Here is a 16970-nt window from a genome sequence, read left to right as displayed (position 1 = left end):
GTTAATGCATAAAGGCTAACTGTCTATTCCACCTTACTGTGTGTTAGTCAATGACAGATATAAATTGGCTGGAAAGATGCTAAAAATCTGTCTTTCATGATAAACTGAAGAAGAAATATGAGTCTGCCACACTGTGATTTATATACTTGATAATAACTATTCATTCACCAAAAATAAAGTGTTTATGTCAAATATTTGGCAACACTATAAAAAGAGAGCTTTGCTGTCATCAAAGAAATTGTCAATTAGTAAGAGTGAAGGAAACATAAAAGTCTAGATTAATATGATGCACATTTAATTAGGAAGTAAAAATGAATACTGTATCATGACTTTTAAATATGATCCTCACTATACTTCTAGAAAGTGAGTAATTGTCCTGATGCAAGACAGAGAACAATTAAAAAGATCAGGACTTAAGTGCCTGTTCTGACTGAAGCTTGCTCACAATGCATTTTTACTTACAGAGAACTGAAAGTAAACCCTATTTATACTCTCTTTTGATGTCCTCTGACATCAAAAGAGGGTTTCAGATGAGATTACTGAGTGGCCATGGGCTTTTCATTCAATTTAAGCCTAGGAAAATGAAGAAGTTAGGCCCAAAGATAGTTTGCAAGTTTGTGCTGCTTGAGCACAGATGCACTTGACTTCATCCCTTCTAGGCAATCTACTTCTTTCTGTGTATAAGTTTCTTTGGTGCCAATTATCTTATCCAGCCATCTCAAAGTACTCAGGAAAATAATTTAATACTTGATGAAAGCCTTTAGCTTTCTCATTACCAGGGTTAATCCTTATGACACTTCCTTTTTGCAGTGTGTGATATAACATAGTATACTACATACTATATAATAATAATATATATAATACACAATAATATAACATCATAGTCGGACCTGTAGTACATATTTAAGTCTCATACTAAACTGTAAGATTGATTGAGTATTTTACATTTACAGCTGAATCAGGCTCCTAAGCAACAGTGTCCCAGAGTTTCATGGTACCAAGGTGAATTCATACAATACTTTTCATGATAACTTGTAGAGTCATTTTTTTCTTCAAGGCCATTAATAAGTGGAAGGTTACAGATTAATTTACACCTAAAGTCATCAGACACATACATGCATGCACATCCTTAGTGGGTTTCCAGATGTTCCAACATTATTTCTATCTTAATTTACTGCCATTTTATCCTATTTAATTTCATTCTTAAGAGTTTGTCAAGCCTTTTAAGTTGTAAAATACTGCTATTCATCCTCCTTGTATTTTCTTCATCCAACCCTGGCTTCAAATATGTCCTTACTTTTCATACTAATTCTACTTCTGCTTACACTTATGAACAAATATAGACAGACAGACAGAAAGACAGACAGACAGACAGACAGACAGACAGACAGACAGACAGACAGACAGACAGATAGATAGATAGATAGATAGATAGATAGATAGATAGATAGATAGATAATGAGTTTTTCTTTACCATAGATGTATCAATGTTTAGCTAATACAAAGTAATAGTTATTTTTGAAGGAGGCAGACAGAAATAATCTTGAGCCTTAATATAAATCCCAAGTAACTTCAACTAAATAATTCCAACTAAAGCTTAACAGCTGCAGGAACAAGAAGTTCCAACTTTTAATAAAAAATATTTTGGCTCTGACCCTTGACATGACCATAACTTTCAGACTCAGAGAACACAGCCCTTGAATTATGGTTGGATAAACTATGACCTAACCCAGCCTGCCTGGTGAGCTCATCCATCCTCTTAAGGTTTCTTCCAAGGTACTAAAGTGATATAATCAGCTCAATATAACCATTTAATATAAAAATCTCACAATAAAACTAGGATGATAGGAAAGATTATGCTGCCTCATTTCATCAGAAGAAAGATAAGACAATTTGTTCTTATAAATCTAAGGTACATAGTGCATGATTTCCTAATACCATATTGAGCATAAATAACCAGGGAATATAAGAATCATATAATTTTCTGTTCATATTTCCTGTATGTAAGACATATATTGAGCAGGTCAATACACATATTTGTCATCACTTTTTTGTGGGAAAATATATTTAGTCACTCTTTTGCATTTCCCTTCTTAGTGCAAATTTATTAGCTAAAAGCTATAATATGTGTTCAATGTTCATACTTTTACATTTAAAATTCTTAAAGTTTACTTTAAAAGAAATGGTCCTATATCCAGTTTATACACTGGAAAACTGGACTCTTCTGAAATTTCGTCTCTTCCAAATTAGACTCTTCCAAAAATCTAATTGTAGCCAAATTGGGTAGGTAAAATAATTACTGTTTATAATGGTTTGTAGGCTGTATCAAAGAAAAAGATAAATTATTTTCACAATTATTTTTAACAAAAAATGTAGAACTAGTCTTTGTTAATGTTTTATGACTCAATTTTTAGAGACATTTATTTTTCATAGCAAACTTGAGAAAGGCATAGAAATTTCTTTAATTCAGAGTTTCCTCATGCATGCTCATTTTCATTCCCAATGTCTATTTACATTTGGTGCAAGTGATTAACCTACATTAAACACTATTGTTATCCAAACTCCACAATCTATATGAGACTAAAATGTGCTGAATGAAAGCCGAGTGCTGGTGGCTCACGCCTGTAATCCTAGCTACTCAGGAGGCTATGATCTGAGGTTCGTGGTTCAAAGCCAGCCCAGGCAGGAAAGTCCGTGAGATCCTTATATCCAATTAAACCACTCAGAAAACCGGATGTGGTGCAGTGGCTCAAGTGGTAGAGCACTCACCTTGAGCTGAAAAGCTGAGGGACAGAGCCCAGATCCAGAGTTCAAGCCCCATGACTAACAAAATGAGAAGTACAAGTTGTCATGTCAAAAACTAACTTTACAACTTTGGGGGGGGCGGGGGGGGGGGGGGGGAGGAGGATTGGGTGGGGGAGGGGAGGGAGGCTTGGAAGGGATGGGAAGGGTAAACAAAGGAGGAGGCTACAATCCTTGATAAGAAATGTACTGACTATCTTGCCCATGTAATTGTAACCCCTCTGTACAGTATTTTCACAATAAAAAAATTAAAAATAAATTAAAAATAAATTAAACCCAGAAAACAAAAAATGTGCTCCAGGAGTTTGAATCAGTGTGCTAGCATTATAAGATACCAATCAATTTTATTGTCCTAAAAATCTGTGCTCTGCTTATTCATCATCCGCTAACAACCAATTAAATACTTTTCTTCCTTATTATGCCTTTTCCAATTTGTCTGTGTGTGTGTGTGCGTGTGTGTGTGTGTGTATGTACACGTGCACTAGGGCACATAGAACCAGTCCTAGGCCTTGAACTTAGAGCTTGCGCACTGTCCCTGAGCTTTTTTGCTCAAGACAAGAGCTCTACTTCTGACTTTTTGACAATTGATTGGAGATACTTTCCACTCAGGCTGGCTGTGAAACATGAACCTAAGATCTCAGCCTTCTGAATATCTGGTGGCAAGACGCACCAACATCAGGCAAAAATATTTTATGTTTGCTTTTTTAAATTGAAGTCAGAGGGACTATAGCTTTTTAAAATTGGTTTATTTCACTTAGTAATATGCAACTATGACCTCTATGTCTTTTACTAGGTCGATCATTTCCTTTCACCACTAACATTCCATACTGTAGATGTAGTCTTCCTTATTCATTCAATTCTCTGACTTTATTAAATTCTGAGATGATAAATTGGAAAGGCTTCTTGTTCCCACAGCCCTCCCCAAGATCAGCCTACTTCCTCAGGACATGAAAATGTTTCTTCATATTTTCATTTTGTTTCTTTTGACAGCAAGCCTTAGGCCTCAATCTCTCTTTTAAAAGGTTATTTTGCACCCTTTTCTACCCTTTAGAATATTTTGCATTTTTTTCTATATCTGTCTGGAGATGTTTTTCCCCTAAACTTTCACTGTGATCCATTAGATTGCACTGATTAAAAGTTCTTTAGAGTAGCTTGTGCAGGTAATTACTAAGCAGCACAGAAGACAGCATATGGAGGGTAAGAAAGTGAAGTCTGCTGTCTTGACTGCAGCTCCTCAATTAGATGCTAAGTGGAACCCTACATTGCTCGTCAGCAGTAATATTCTTTGATGAAGAGGCTCAACACTGTATTTCCCTTTAATAAGGAACATTTTGCTCATTTAATCACTGGTGAAATTCTGTGTAGAACTGAAAGTGAATTTGAAGCTAGGCAAACAATAGGTGTTTTTCCTTGTTGATTTTTGTTGTTTGTTTTGTTTTGCCTCATGGTTATATTTAGTTCTAAAGGTGATGTGTTTAATTGATATGCAATTTGCAAATTTTCTCATTTGCCTCAAGTTACATTACTTTAAATATTTTGTCATATCACTGAAGTAACAGTGCATAGACAAACACAATATGGACACATCTATACATATCTATATCTATATAGTTGTATAATATACAACTAAGTGTAAAATAGTGTAATTAAGCCTGAAATTCAAGTGCATTATTTTTATTAGTAATAAGTACTTTCTAATCTAAGAACATTTTTCTGTTGCTAAGACATGTATATAGGTATACACACATATATGCATATACTAACTCTCAAATTTTTGAGAATCACATCAAAATCTAATGTGCCTATACTACTCATATTCTTCAAGCCTATGATTTCCCCATTATGCCTTAAACAAGCTTAAACCTAGCTTTTTTTTAAAACAAGCTTAAAAGTTTTGTTCTAATATGCAATCTTAAATTTTGGTGTCAAGTCTCAATTATTAATAAATAAGTTTTGAATATACATTAATTAATGTTGTGCCACATCCATTTCTGATCATGAGCATGGCAGCATGATCTGTGCTATTTCCTTTTACCTCTTAAAATTAAATATGGAAAAAAGTAATAACATGGAGCACATTAATAAACTCACAAGACAGTAAGACACTAGTAATTTAGCTGTATGGTGTAATTTCCAATATCAATCCATGTGATCCACATGTGAGCCATGTGGATAATCAAGAGCAAAGACAGTTGATATAGTATATACACGATTTTACTGATTTTTACACTTCCTAACCTTCCAACTATTCTTGTCTTTGGATAGCATTGTAATTATGATTCTTCTTTTTCAACAAATGGGAAATAAAATGAGACAGACTCAATTATATATCAAAAGGGAATGTAAAGTGGATACTGCTCATAATGTGAGGACAGATAGTCCCCACCATGAGACAAGGGTCAGAAAAAAATGTTTTGCCTGACATCATGCACTGGGTTATATTTGTACAGACATGAGCAAAGGAAAAAAAATCTCTAAATCATTTATAAGCAGCAGACTTGAAATAGTACAGGTATTTGAGAGTAATGTTCCAGGATCAGAACAATCTCAGTGAAGGCATAATGATAGTCTCTATAACTATATGTATGTACAATACTTTTTTCAACATGGTTTCTTTGACTATTGGGCTGTAAGAACATAAGTTCAGTGATTAAGGAAGCTCCCCCTCATGAAGCTATTAAGAGAGCCAGTAGCTGAATACTGGCCATTGATTCTCAGCTTTCACCTCTCTTCAAAAGCAGTAAAAATAGCATCTGTCTATATTACCACAGTCAAAAAAAAAACCCACTTCAGTGATGAAAATGCCTTAAGTATAGTCTGTTCAATGCAATATTACTAACCACATCAAGCTCTTGACCTCAGGACATGACTGGGGTAATTGAGAACAGAATTTTTGCTTTAATTTTTAATTAATTTAAATTTAAATGGACACAAGTGGCCAGTAGCCCCCATACACATGCAGTGCCACTCACATATTTCTGTGGGTAGATAATAAAAGTTTGATTGAGTCTTGGAATAGTAGTGAGTAATCTCAGAACTCAGGTAGCAGGTAGCAGGATTGCAAGTTCAAGACCACTCTGAGCTACATAATGAGACCCTAATGAATAAACAAAACAACGCATAAATGAACAAACAAAAATTTGGTTGAATTGTTCTGTCACCTAAATCCATCCAATTATGAGACAAAAAATTAAAACATCACATATTAAAAAGACAATGTTGTCTAGTTTTAAAAAATGTCATATAACAAGGGTCTCATATCTAAAATATATTTGGAACTCAAAAAATTAAACCCTCCAACAACAAATCCTCAAAGAAACAACTGCCCAATAAATAAGTGGGCGAAAGACGTAAAGAGAAACTTCTCTGAAGAAGAAAGAAGGATGGCCAATAGACACATGAAGAAATGTTCAACCTCCCTAGCCATAAAAGAAATGCAAATCAAAACAACATTGAGATATCACCTCACCCCAGTTAGAACGGCAAAAATCAAGAACTCTAACAACAACAGATGCTGGAGGGGATGTGGACAGAAAGGAACCTTACTTCATTGTTGGTGGGAATGTAAACTTGTTCAACCACTTTGGAAAGCAGTATGGAGGTTCCTCAAAAGACTTCACATAGAACTCCCCTATGACCCAGCAATCCCACTTTTGGGCATTTACCCAAATGTTTACAAACAAGACCACACTAAAGCTACCAGCACAACTATGTTTATTGCAGCATTATTTACCATAGCTAAGATATGGAACCAACCCAGATGCCCCTCAGTAGATGAATGGATCAAGAAAATGTGGTATATATACACAATGGAATTCTATGCCTCCATCAGAAAGAATGACATTGCCCCATTTGTTAGGAAATGGAAAAACTTGGAAAAAATTATATTAAGTGAAGTAAGCCAGGCCCAAAGAAACATAGGTCCCATGGTTTCCCTTATTTGCAATATCTAGTATATGCATGAGTCAAGCGGAAAAGGTCAGATAATGTGATGTCAGGAAAATGAACCCTTAGATATGTATTTTAATGTTTTTTTCTTTCATGCATGTGTTTCTAATGCATTTATAAGATTATCTCTTTGTTGCTTTGTATGTCCCTCCCCCACAGTATAACCCCTGCTTTCACTATATTTGATGTCAGTATAACTTGAGGAGGAGATGGGGAAAAACCAGTTGTTTAAGGATACAGATGGACCTGTTGCAACAATGAGAAGTACAAGTTGTCATGTCCAAAACCAGCTTTACAACATTGGTGCGGGGGGGGGGGGTGGAAGAATGGGGGGGAAGGAGAAGGATTGGGATTGGGGGGGAGGGGGGAGGCTGGGAAGGGACGTGAAGGGTAAACAAAAGGAGGAGGCTGCAATGCTTGGTAAGAAATGTACGCATTATCCTGCCCATGTAATTGTAACCCCTCTGTACAGTATGTTCACAAATAAAATAAAATAAAATAAAATAAAATGTCATATAAATAGGAATTCCAAATAATACTCTGTAAATTTGATTCAACTCTTTCAGATACTTCAGGGACAAAAATTCAAAGTCAAATTAACTTTAGGCTCTCAATGCATACTAAAACTTTGGAATATAATATTTATATAAATAATGTTGATTGGAATTCATTAAACATTTAAAATGCATCCAATTCTATTTTAAATATTTAACCTGCATTATGTATTTCAGACTCATAAATCCAGTAAAATAGATACAATTAATACTCCCACTTAAAATGTTAAAACAAAGAGGTAAAGACAAGTTTCCCTATTAGAATTAAAAAGGCAGTCTCAATTGAGACTTTCTATTTTAGCCATGGTTCTAGGAAGCTAGAGGGAGAAAAATAAACTGGAGAATCCATCTTCTGACTCTCAATAAATAACCTTTTCTTTAAGGGGTACATAGATTAATTTACAAACCCTTGGGAGGAAATTAGAAATCCATAACTGAGAGGTCAGAATTTTAACTTTCTGTGCTTTGGTCCAGCGATTACAGTAAACATTTGTGAGTATGTTTACATGTGTATGTGTGTGTATAAATAGACATGTGCATACACACATTTTTCTACTTTTTACTAGCAGTTCCTCATAGTAAAATAAATCCTGAATGAGTTCTCTAATAGCTGACCCATATTTTTTAAGTACATGCCTAAAATTGTTTTCATAAACATAAATCCAGATAAATATTAAGTATGTTTAATATTAATCATTTAAAACCATTATCATAGGAAATGAGAACAAAGAATTCAACCAAACAATTTTTTAAAATCATATTTCCATGGAGCTCTTATTCTAGTGGAACACAGCAAATACTTTGCATGTTAAACATCATGGTGTATGTCTACTCTCTCTCAGATAGTTTTCCAGCACATCATGTATTAAATATGCAATACATATTAAATTAATACATATTAAATGAGCAATATGTACCTCTTTCAGAATACTACATATATTATCTGCCTTTACTGGAATATCACAAATTGTGCATATTCTTTAAAAATGCACAAATAGTATATATTCTTTTGAAAGAACAAAATTTGTAAGAAAGTACTATCATTTAATATATAATGTTTAAGGTACAAACAAAAATACAGAAAAATTTTATTCTTGATTAAAGAATAAGAAAATATGGAAAACAATTTCATCAAGAATAGTTAAGTAAGAGAATAAATAGACTCATATAATCAACTACAGCATACTAAAAAAATTCAATAATTAAAACTTGAGGAGAATCATTTCTTTATTGACAGTACTTTAAAACCAATTTTCTCTGACAGTAAGCATAAAGTCTTTACTGGTGTAAACGTATATGCAGATTACAGAAGCTACTACTACTACTAATAGTTACAAGTAGAATTTAGTACTATAGTGGTAGGTGTAAGATGTGTAAGAGTTCATAAAATTAAACATAAATTGGCTAATGGATAAAAATTTCAGTTATTTCTGGACCATTTGTTCATTCGTATATAATTATTAACAGTTAGTGTTGATATTAAAAATGCATAAATATATTCTAAATATTGGCTATAAGCCAGAAATCTTCATGCTTCATGGTCATACAAATAATAGTTCATTTGATTTGTGTTTAGAGGATCCTGATGGCCCTGGTTTAAACTACGGAACTGAAGGAGCATTTTAGACATTAAAGGTCTATCAAGCTGTGTCTCATACACACACACACACACACACACACACACACACACACACACACACACATTTGTATCCTCAAGTCAGTCCTTTAAAGCACAGTCTCTTTCTCAGCACAATTAAAAAAATATATTTCCTTATGAGCATATTCAAAATCATTTGACAAAAAACATTTTCCCAAATGTTAAGGAATTTCATGTTCATTTCTTCTTATCCTTACAGACAAAGTAGAAGTTTTTATCTGGTTCTGTCCAAAAGAAATCCTTGGCAATGTGACTCTGGTTTCAGGGGGAACATGAAAGGAACTAAATTCTACTGTTGGTACTGAAGTTTATTAATCTACCTAATTTAATGAATAGCACAAATCAAGTATGTATATCTTCCATCAGATGGGCAGTAGAAAGATTAAAAAACAAAGGAAAGCTAAAATAACTCTTTCAAGGATAGTTGTTCTTATTCTCAATCTTAAATATCTTTAAGGCCTTTTTTCTTACCTCTTCAAGAAAGCCTTCATATCACTGGAGGTGCAATTATTTTCTGGCTTAGAATCTTGCAATCACTCTCTAATTTTTTTTCTGGTTAGAGTTTGTTACTTAGCAGGACAAGGAAAACTCTTTCCCACAGGGTCTTGGCACCTCCGCTCACTCTTCTCCTGCTGCTCTGCTGTCACTTCATCTACAATAACCCAGCTAGGGTCACAGCATGGATCAGACTGCTTAGAGCTCCTAAGTTTACCTTCCTCAAGCCTCCTCAAGTCTTCAGGACTCTGAGTCTGTCAGGCCCTTTCTTCCAGTCTCTCCTCTAGAGCCATGTCCAATGCAGAATGGGTCATGACCATCATCTGCTCTGGGACTGACAATCATGACCTTTACCTTTGTGACCTTTACCAACGTTCAAGTGGGTCACAGATTCAGTCATCTCAGTCTCCATTTCCACTTCCTATCTCCTTTACCTCTTTTAGTCAGTATTCATTACCACCTGACAGGCTATATATGTTAATTTGTCTGTCTTTGCTTCTGTCACATGACTAGAAACATGTTATATCTTTTAACTTCATTCTCAAAGACCCATATGGTAAAGGCTTTGTCCCCAAGATGACACTATTGTGTGTGTGTGTGTGTGTGTGTGTGTGTGTGTGTGTGTGTGTGTGTGTGTGTGTGTGTGTGTGTGTGTGTGTGTGTGCTGGTCCCAGGGCTTGAGCTCAAGACTTGGACATTGTCCCTAAGTTTCTTTTTCTCTCTCTCTCTCTCTTTCTTTCTTTCTTTCTTTCTTTCTTTCTTTCTTTCTTTCTTTCTTTCTTTCTTTCTTTCTTTCTTTTTCTTTCTTTCTTTCTTTCTTTCTTTCTTTCTTTCTTTCTTTCTTTCTTTCTTTCTCTTTCTTTCCTTCCTTCCTTCCTTCCTTCCTTCCTTCCTTCCTTCCTTCCTTCCTTCCTTCCTTCCTTCCTTTTTTTTTTGGTTGGTTGTGGGGCCTGAACTCTGGGCCTGGACACTGTCCCTCAGCTTTTCAGCTCAAGGCTAGTGCTTACTACTGCAGCCACAGCACCACATCTGGCTTTTTTTGCTTATCTGGTACTGAGAAATCAAACCCAGGGCTTCATGCCTGCAAGGCAAGCTCTCTACCACTGAGCCACCTTCCCATCCCCTAAGTTTCTTTTGCTCAAGGCTAGCGCTCTTCCACTTGAATCACAACTCCAGTTCTGGCTTTTTTTTGGTGATAAATTGGAGATAAAGGCTTCACAGATTTTTCTGCCCCATCCAGCTGGGTACAGAGATCCTTAGATCTCAGCCTCCTGAAATGTGAGTCATCAGTGCCCAGCCTCTGTAAGAGGTGAGAACTATTCTTCTGAAGGTACAAAATTTGTACAAAGTTGCTATCATTTAACATATAATGTTTAAGGTGCAAACAAAAATAAAAAAAAATGTATTCTTGATTAAAAAATAAAATATGGAAAACTAAAAGACAATTTCATTAAGACTATTTAGGTAAGAAAATAAAAAGAATCTTATATAATCAAGTGCAGCATACTAAAAAAAAATCAATAATTAAAACCTGAGGAGAACCCTGTATTGACTGACAGTCTTTTACACCCAGTTTCCTCTGGTTGTAAGCATAAATTCTTTGGGTTATTGGGGATATTCCCTTGTAGAAGGTGACAGAGCCCAGGATTGCTCTAACATGAACTCCCTCCTCCACACCCAACCCAATAGTGCCAACACATCATGCAATGCAACTTCCAAGACCATGAGACACAATAAGTACTTCCTCAGTATAAAGTAATTACCTCAGATATTTTGCTGAAGAGATGGAAAGCTGACTATAGGAAGTACTAAGTAAATCTAAGTCTATTTGGCTCCTGTTGTGTCCCGGCAACTTTAACAGTACATAGCACATGATAAGTGACAGCATTTTAGTGGGTATCTGTGTGCCACTCTTTGAATAGAGTTTTTTTTAAAAAAAATTTGAGTAGAAATATACATGTTGCTTTCTGATCTTGAAAGCCTCTTCCCGTCTGTTTTCAGCAGTCTTCACCCTTCCTTGCCTACTCTATGTGGATAACTAGAAATTCCAGGTAGCTGGCTCTCCAATGGCTCAGTCAATTCTCTTCCTCCTCAACTCACAATTGGACTAAGGTATTTGTTTTGCTGTAATATAACTGTTTACACAATTGTTTATCTCCTGTCTGAGTTAAAAAATATTCAAGTTTTCTGAAAAGTCTCTCATAGAATATGGTTAAATAAACAGATACTTGGATGCATAAATTAATGAATAACTGAAGTATATAGCTCAATGACACATCAGGAACAACAGGAAAATACCCTTTTGAGGGACTTATGGCATATGTCAGACATTTATCATTACAGCATTTTAAACATGGTTGAAGGGATAAGTAGTATAAGTGTCTGAATGAGTTAACAAATTGAGCCAGATTCTCTTTGAATTTCCATATTCTCTGAGAAACAAGTAATAACTGGTAACTTCTGCTAATTGCTGTCTTGTAAGAAAAGAAACACAATTTGGTTGACGGAAGTTATTTTTCTGTGTGTGTGTGTGTGTGTGTGTGTGTGTGTGTGTGTGTGTGTGTGTGTGTGTGTGTGTGTGTGTGTGTGTGTGTGTGTGTGTGTGTGTGTGTAGTTAGCTTAGGCTGTCATGGGGCGAAGGGACAGGGATGCTACTAGAAGAAGATGTCTTTATCAAGGTTACCAGGGTTGCTTCCCAGTGGGACACTCTACCTTTTCTATCTTCTTAGTCATAGAGTTCCTAGTACAAACCTCATGCAGACTATTTGATTCCAGTGACATTGTGGTAAAGATGTTAAGGAGGAGATGTGTTTTGCTGTAGAAATCAAGACAGAGGGAACATCATGTGAGAAAATGAAGACTTCCATGTAAGCAAGGCAGGTTTAAATCCTAAGGACCAGTTGGATCTGAAAGGGGTCTTCAGTGCATGGGGCAGGGAGACAGAGCATTAGGACTGCAGGCAAATTCTGTAACCTGCATGGCCTGCTACTTCATTGAGGAGCCAGATATTGTCATTTTAAGTGCTCTCTTTATGTCACTTCAGAAGAGGATGTCTAGGAAGACTGGTGACAAGGGTTCCATGCATTCCTATCTATACCTCATCCACTTGTTTCATCAAAACAACTTTAACTGGCTTTACATACTCAGGATTTATATGCTTTTGAGAAACAGAAGTTTAATATATGAACATAACAATAGATGACAGTCAAGACTGGAAAGTTGGGGATTTAGGAGTAAAACATGATCGTGTCCAGAATTTTATTTTAGCGATGGGAAGTCAGAGCCCATCAGAGAGCCTGGTAATTGGTGGTCTATGACATGAATCCTAAGGAAGCAAATCATGAAACTAAGCCGATGATTGGTTAAAACCAGTCTTAATGAGTAACAGGGAACATCGTGTAATTAAATCAATAGAAAGAGTGAAACGGTGAAGGGAAGGAAGGACTAATATCTTTTTTTTTTTTTTGGGTCCAGTTGTGGGGCCTGAACTCTGGGCCTGGGCACTGTCCCCCAGCTCTTCAGCTCAAGGCTAGCGCTCTACCACTTGAGCCACAGCACCACTTATGGCTTTTTTCTTTTTGCTTATGTGGTGCTGAAGAATCGAACTCAGGGCCTCAGGCTTGCAAGGCAAGCGCTCTACCACTGAGCCATCTTCCCAGCCCCGGAAGGGCTAATATCTTAGTGTGTGGTAAATCAACAGATTTGGGAGCCATTCACCAAGATGAACTGTCAGTGAGCCTTCAACACGGTAAGTTGGATATCTTATGAAAAATCTAGAGAATAAGCTCCATCTGGAATAGAATAAGTATGAATTTTTTGTGAGCTGAAGAAACGATGATGGGTTGTGCAATGAGTCTTTAAGGAATTTTATATTTGAATGTCTATTTTTAATATGATGTGAAAAATTTCATGTGTGTTGAGACTGGATGGAAAAAATGAAAAAGACATGAACTTTGAAAATTTGAATGCAATAGATCAAAAGGACAATAACAATGGTAATTTATTTATGTACAATATATGTTTTTAACTGAGTAAGTGTCAAAGCAATATAAACACTGGTATTAGGAATTGATGTATTAGGAACTTGTACTGGCAGCAATCTGCATGCTTATGAAAATTCTCTCTGGGTATACGCCATATTCAATTGATATTGACTGAAAAAATAAAGACAGCACATTATCAAGTCATAGCTGGGAATTTGGGTCTACCTATAGAAAATAATATTTTAATGTCTCTAAGAAGAATAATTCAAATAATATACTCTTAGGATGAAAGTAAGATCAGAAGTTGGTCATTGGAGTCAGGTGCTAGTGGCTCATATTTGTAAACTTAGCCATTGAGGAAGAAGAGATCTGGTGGAACATGGTTTAAAGTCAGACTTGGCAGAAGAGTCCATGAGATTCTATCTCAAAAAAAAAAAAAACTAGCAAGAAGCAGGACTGGAGGCATGGCTCACATGCCAACTGAACAAACCTTTTGAGCATGTGTAAAGCCATGAGTTAAAAAATAAGTTGATCTTTAGATAGTCACAGAAATATGTTTAGGGACGCCATTCATAATGACCAGAAGTACCATCAGAAAGATTAACAGGTATTACATTGAGTATATCTTCAAAAATCTGGAATCCAAGTTGAGAAAACAAGATGTTATCATTTAAACAGGCAGTGAGAGGGAATTATGTTACAACAAATATTTCACATAAGCAATTTCATTTCATAAAGTTCCAAATGCATAGTTAGGTATTCTAAAATCAAACAAAAAACAGCTATATACAAGTACACATTCATATGCAAACAAACTTCAGATCTATTTATAAATTTAGAACAGTTTGTTCTAGCAAAATTAAATATTTTATTTCATTTGTATTTCCTATATTTAGTAATGATAGCAATGCCCTTTCACCATTATAGGATTTCTTTTTATTAAGAAACTCTTATTTTTCATATGCAGAATAAAGAGTAGCTAACCTATTTTTCCTAAATCTCCAACAGGAGATTTACAAATCACATTCTAACATCTTTCTGTTCAGAAGACATCTGAGATTTTTCAAGCTTGAATAAATAAAATATTCTTATTAAGCAAAGTTCTAGAAATAGAAAGATGTTTATTTTTCCAGTATCTTATTCAAGGAAATCTCAATTCTTTAATTGTGTTTCTAATGTCCCTTGTTCCTTCCCAAGTTCTTGGAGAAGAATATATGATAGAAACAGCCCTGGGATTCTATGCACTTAGTGCTTCAAAATAGGCCAATCTTTGAAAAGGAATCAGAGTTAATTTATTCCTGCTACATAAGCTTTACATAGTCTTTATCCTTTACAAGTAGGTCTGTGCAGAGTATGAGATTGTACCAATAGTTTCCTTGTTTTTTTTTTTTTTCAGGTTATGATACCTGATTTGATTTTTACTGTTGGTAAAGCTGACAACTGACAGTATTTATTACATGTTATACATATTCTTAGAAGAAGGTAAAGTCTAGATTTAATTTCTTACAAAATCACCAACTAATTAGAATTGTTCTTCTTTACCTGACACAAACATATTTTTCTGGCATGGACAATCATTCACTTGTTTTCAAAAATGTAAAATATTTCATCTTTCCAAGTTAAATAAATTACCCTTTGTAATTTATAAAATTTAAAGCATACACGGTAAATTATAGCATGAGGAGAAAATAAAAATGCTTAAATATCTCAATAAGTATAAGGAATTGTCTAAAATTAAGCTGTTCAATCTAGAACAGGACCAAGGATTGAATCTCATTCAGATAAAAAGAGCAAGTGTGATGATCTCTTTCAATCCATGATCTAATGAGAAATACTAAAAGAACTAAAGCAAATTATGGGAAGAGAAAAACTATAATCAAAATGCTATACTCTTAGAAGCCTTGTACTAGGCAGAGCGGCATTTACTAAGCTCCTCGCTTTTTAGCTGGCATCTCTATTTTCTTCTTATATGAAGATTAGCATTGTTACCTCCTTATATTTGTATGGAAAATTTCAAAATAACACTTCTTTGAAATTTGATGAACTATCTCTTAAAATTATCACCTGGAAGACATAAACTTCAAAGTCAAGTGACAGATAATAATAAAATTTCATGTGATATAGAACTATTATTATATTGGAAACATTGTAAAAAATTTATACAGTGACAATAGGCAATTTTAGTCATATTTTCAAACTGATAATGATTTGGTTTTTGAGATATTTTTACTATATATATGTATATATATATATAACACATTTTTAAAATAAATATACTTACCCCCTGAAAGGAGAGCCGGCTTACTTTTTACCATTGGGCTGGAATGGGGGAACTTGTTGCTAAATGACATGAACAAGTGTGCTGTGAAATCGTCAGGAAGCTCTGCTTCCAGGAATGTCTTCATAAATAGCTTGAAACCTTCAAAATCTATCGTCTGGAAGACAACAATGTTTAAACACATATTTTAAGATCGAGACACATGTTATAAGATTTTGTGTAACATTTAAAATCTGTAGCGGTAAGAATTAGCACAGACACTTTGCCTTTCCAAAACAGAAGTATTCACATGAGAAATGGGTTGGGAAGTCCTACACTAGTTTTGACAAATGAGATGCATGTTTCATCTCTGATGGTAAAGTAAGAGATGGAGACTTCTGATGAGATATTTTTATTAGCATAGTATTTAGAGGACCTGAGACATTTTTAATCTTTTGAATCTGCTAACAATTGGGACTGTCACTCCCAGTGTTACTGAGATGCAAGGGTTAAATCAGGTTCCTGGCTGAAAAGTTAATGTTGGTTCATGCATTCATACAACACTGAAAGAAGAGAATTTCTCATCTTCTTTCCTGGTCTATAATGATGATGATCACTTTCAGAAATTTCAAAATAAAATAATTATTGCTTCACATAGTTCATGCCTATAATCCTAGTTACCTAGGAGGCTGAGATCTGAGGATCATGGTTCAAAATCAGCCAAGGCAGGAAAGTCCATCAGACACTTATCACCATTTAACCAACAGTAAAATCAAAACCAGAAGAAGATAGGTAGCTTAAGTGGTAGAGCACTAGTTTGAATAGAAAAGCTCAGGGACAGGGCATAGGCCCTCAATTCAAGGCCCAGAACTGGCACACTCACATGCACATACACACACACACACGTATCATTAATGCTTCAGCTACTTAATAAGATCAATTGATAAAACATCCTCAAACCTCATTTCAGTCTTTTAAAGAAACATATACCTTTCACACCCTTCCTCACTACAGTGCTGTCTTGATCAGACTTTCATTTGGAAGTCATCGATAATGCTGAATCTCTTGGCTACCTAAAGGAATGGCTAGAGAATCCACCTTGGGACATCCATCTCAATAAGTTTTCACAGAAACCACCACAGAGTTCCCTCTTCCTCTGCTGAGGAAAAGGGCAGGCTGGGGTCTGACTCCTCCCTGGAAATTGGGGACCAGTATGCCCAGATTTTGTGGAAAAGGGCAGTGAATATTATCATTATAGACATGGTGAAAATACT

The 16970-nt window shown here is 35.2% G+C and overlaps 1 protein-coding gene across 5 annotated transcripts in view; it reads right to left on the bottom strand.

Moving 5' to 3' along the window:
- Window positions 1-16970, bottom strand: part of Dgkb (diacylglycerol kinase beta) — a 617161-nt gene that overhangs the window by 451232 nt on the left and 148959 nt on the right. For all 5 annotated transcript variants that reach the window (XM_069996159.1, XM_069996161.1, XM_069996163.1 and 2 more), the window contains one exon: window positions 15721-15874. In XM_069996159.1, the coding sequence (XP_069852260.1) occupies window positions 15721-15874 (154 nt within the window). The remainder of the gene's footprint in view (window positions 1-15720; window positions 15875-16970) is intronic.

This window comes from Dipodomys merriami, unplaced genomic scaffold (assembly GCF_024711535.1).
Source record: "Dipodomys merriami isolate MVZ:Mamm:240054 unplaced genomic scaffold, mDipMer1.0.p SCAF_5, whole genome shotgun sequence".
NCBI lineage: Eukaryota > Metazoa > Chordata > Mammalia > Rodentia > Heteromyidae > Dipodomys > Dipodomys merriami.
Note: the sequence above shows the minus strand (reverse complement) of the source record. Positions and strands in the feature narration are given on the sequence as shown.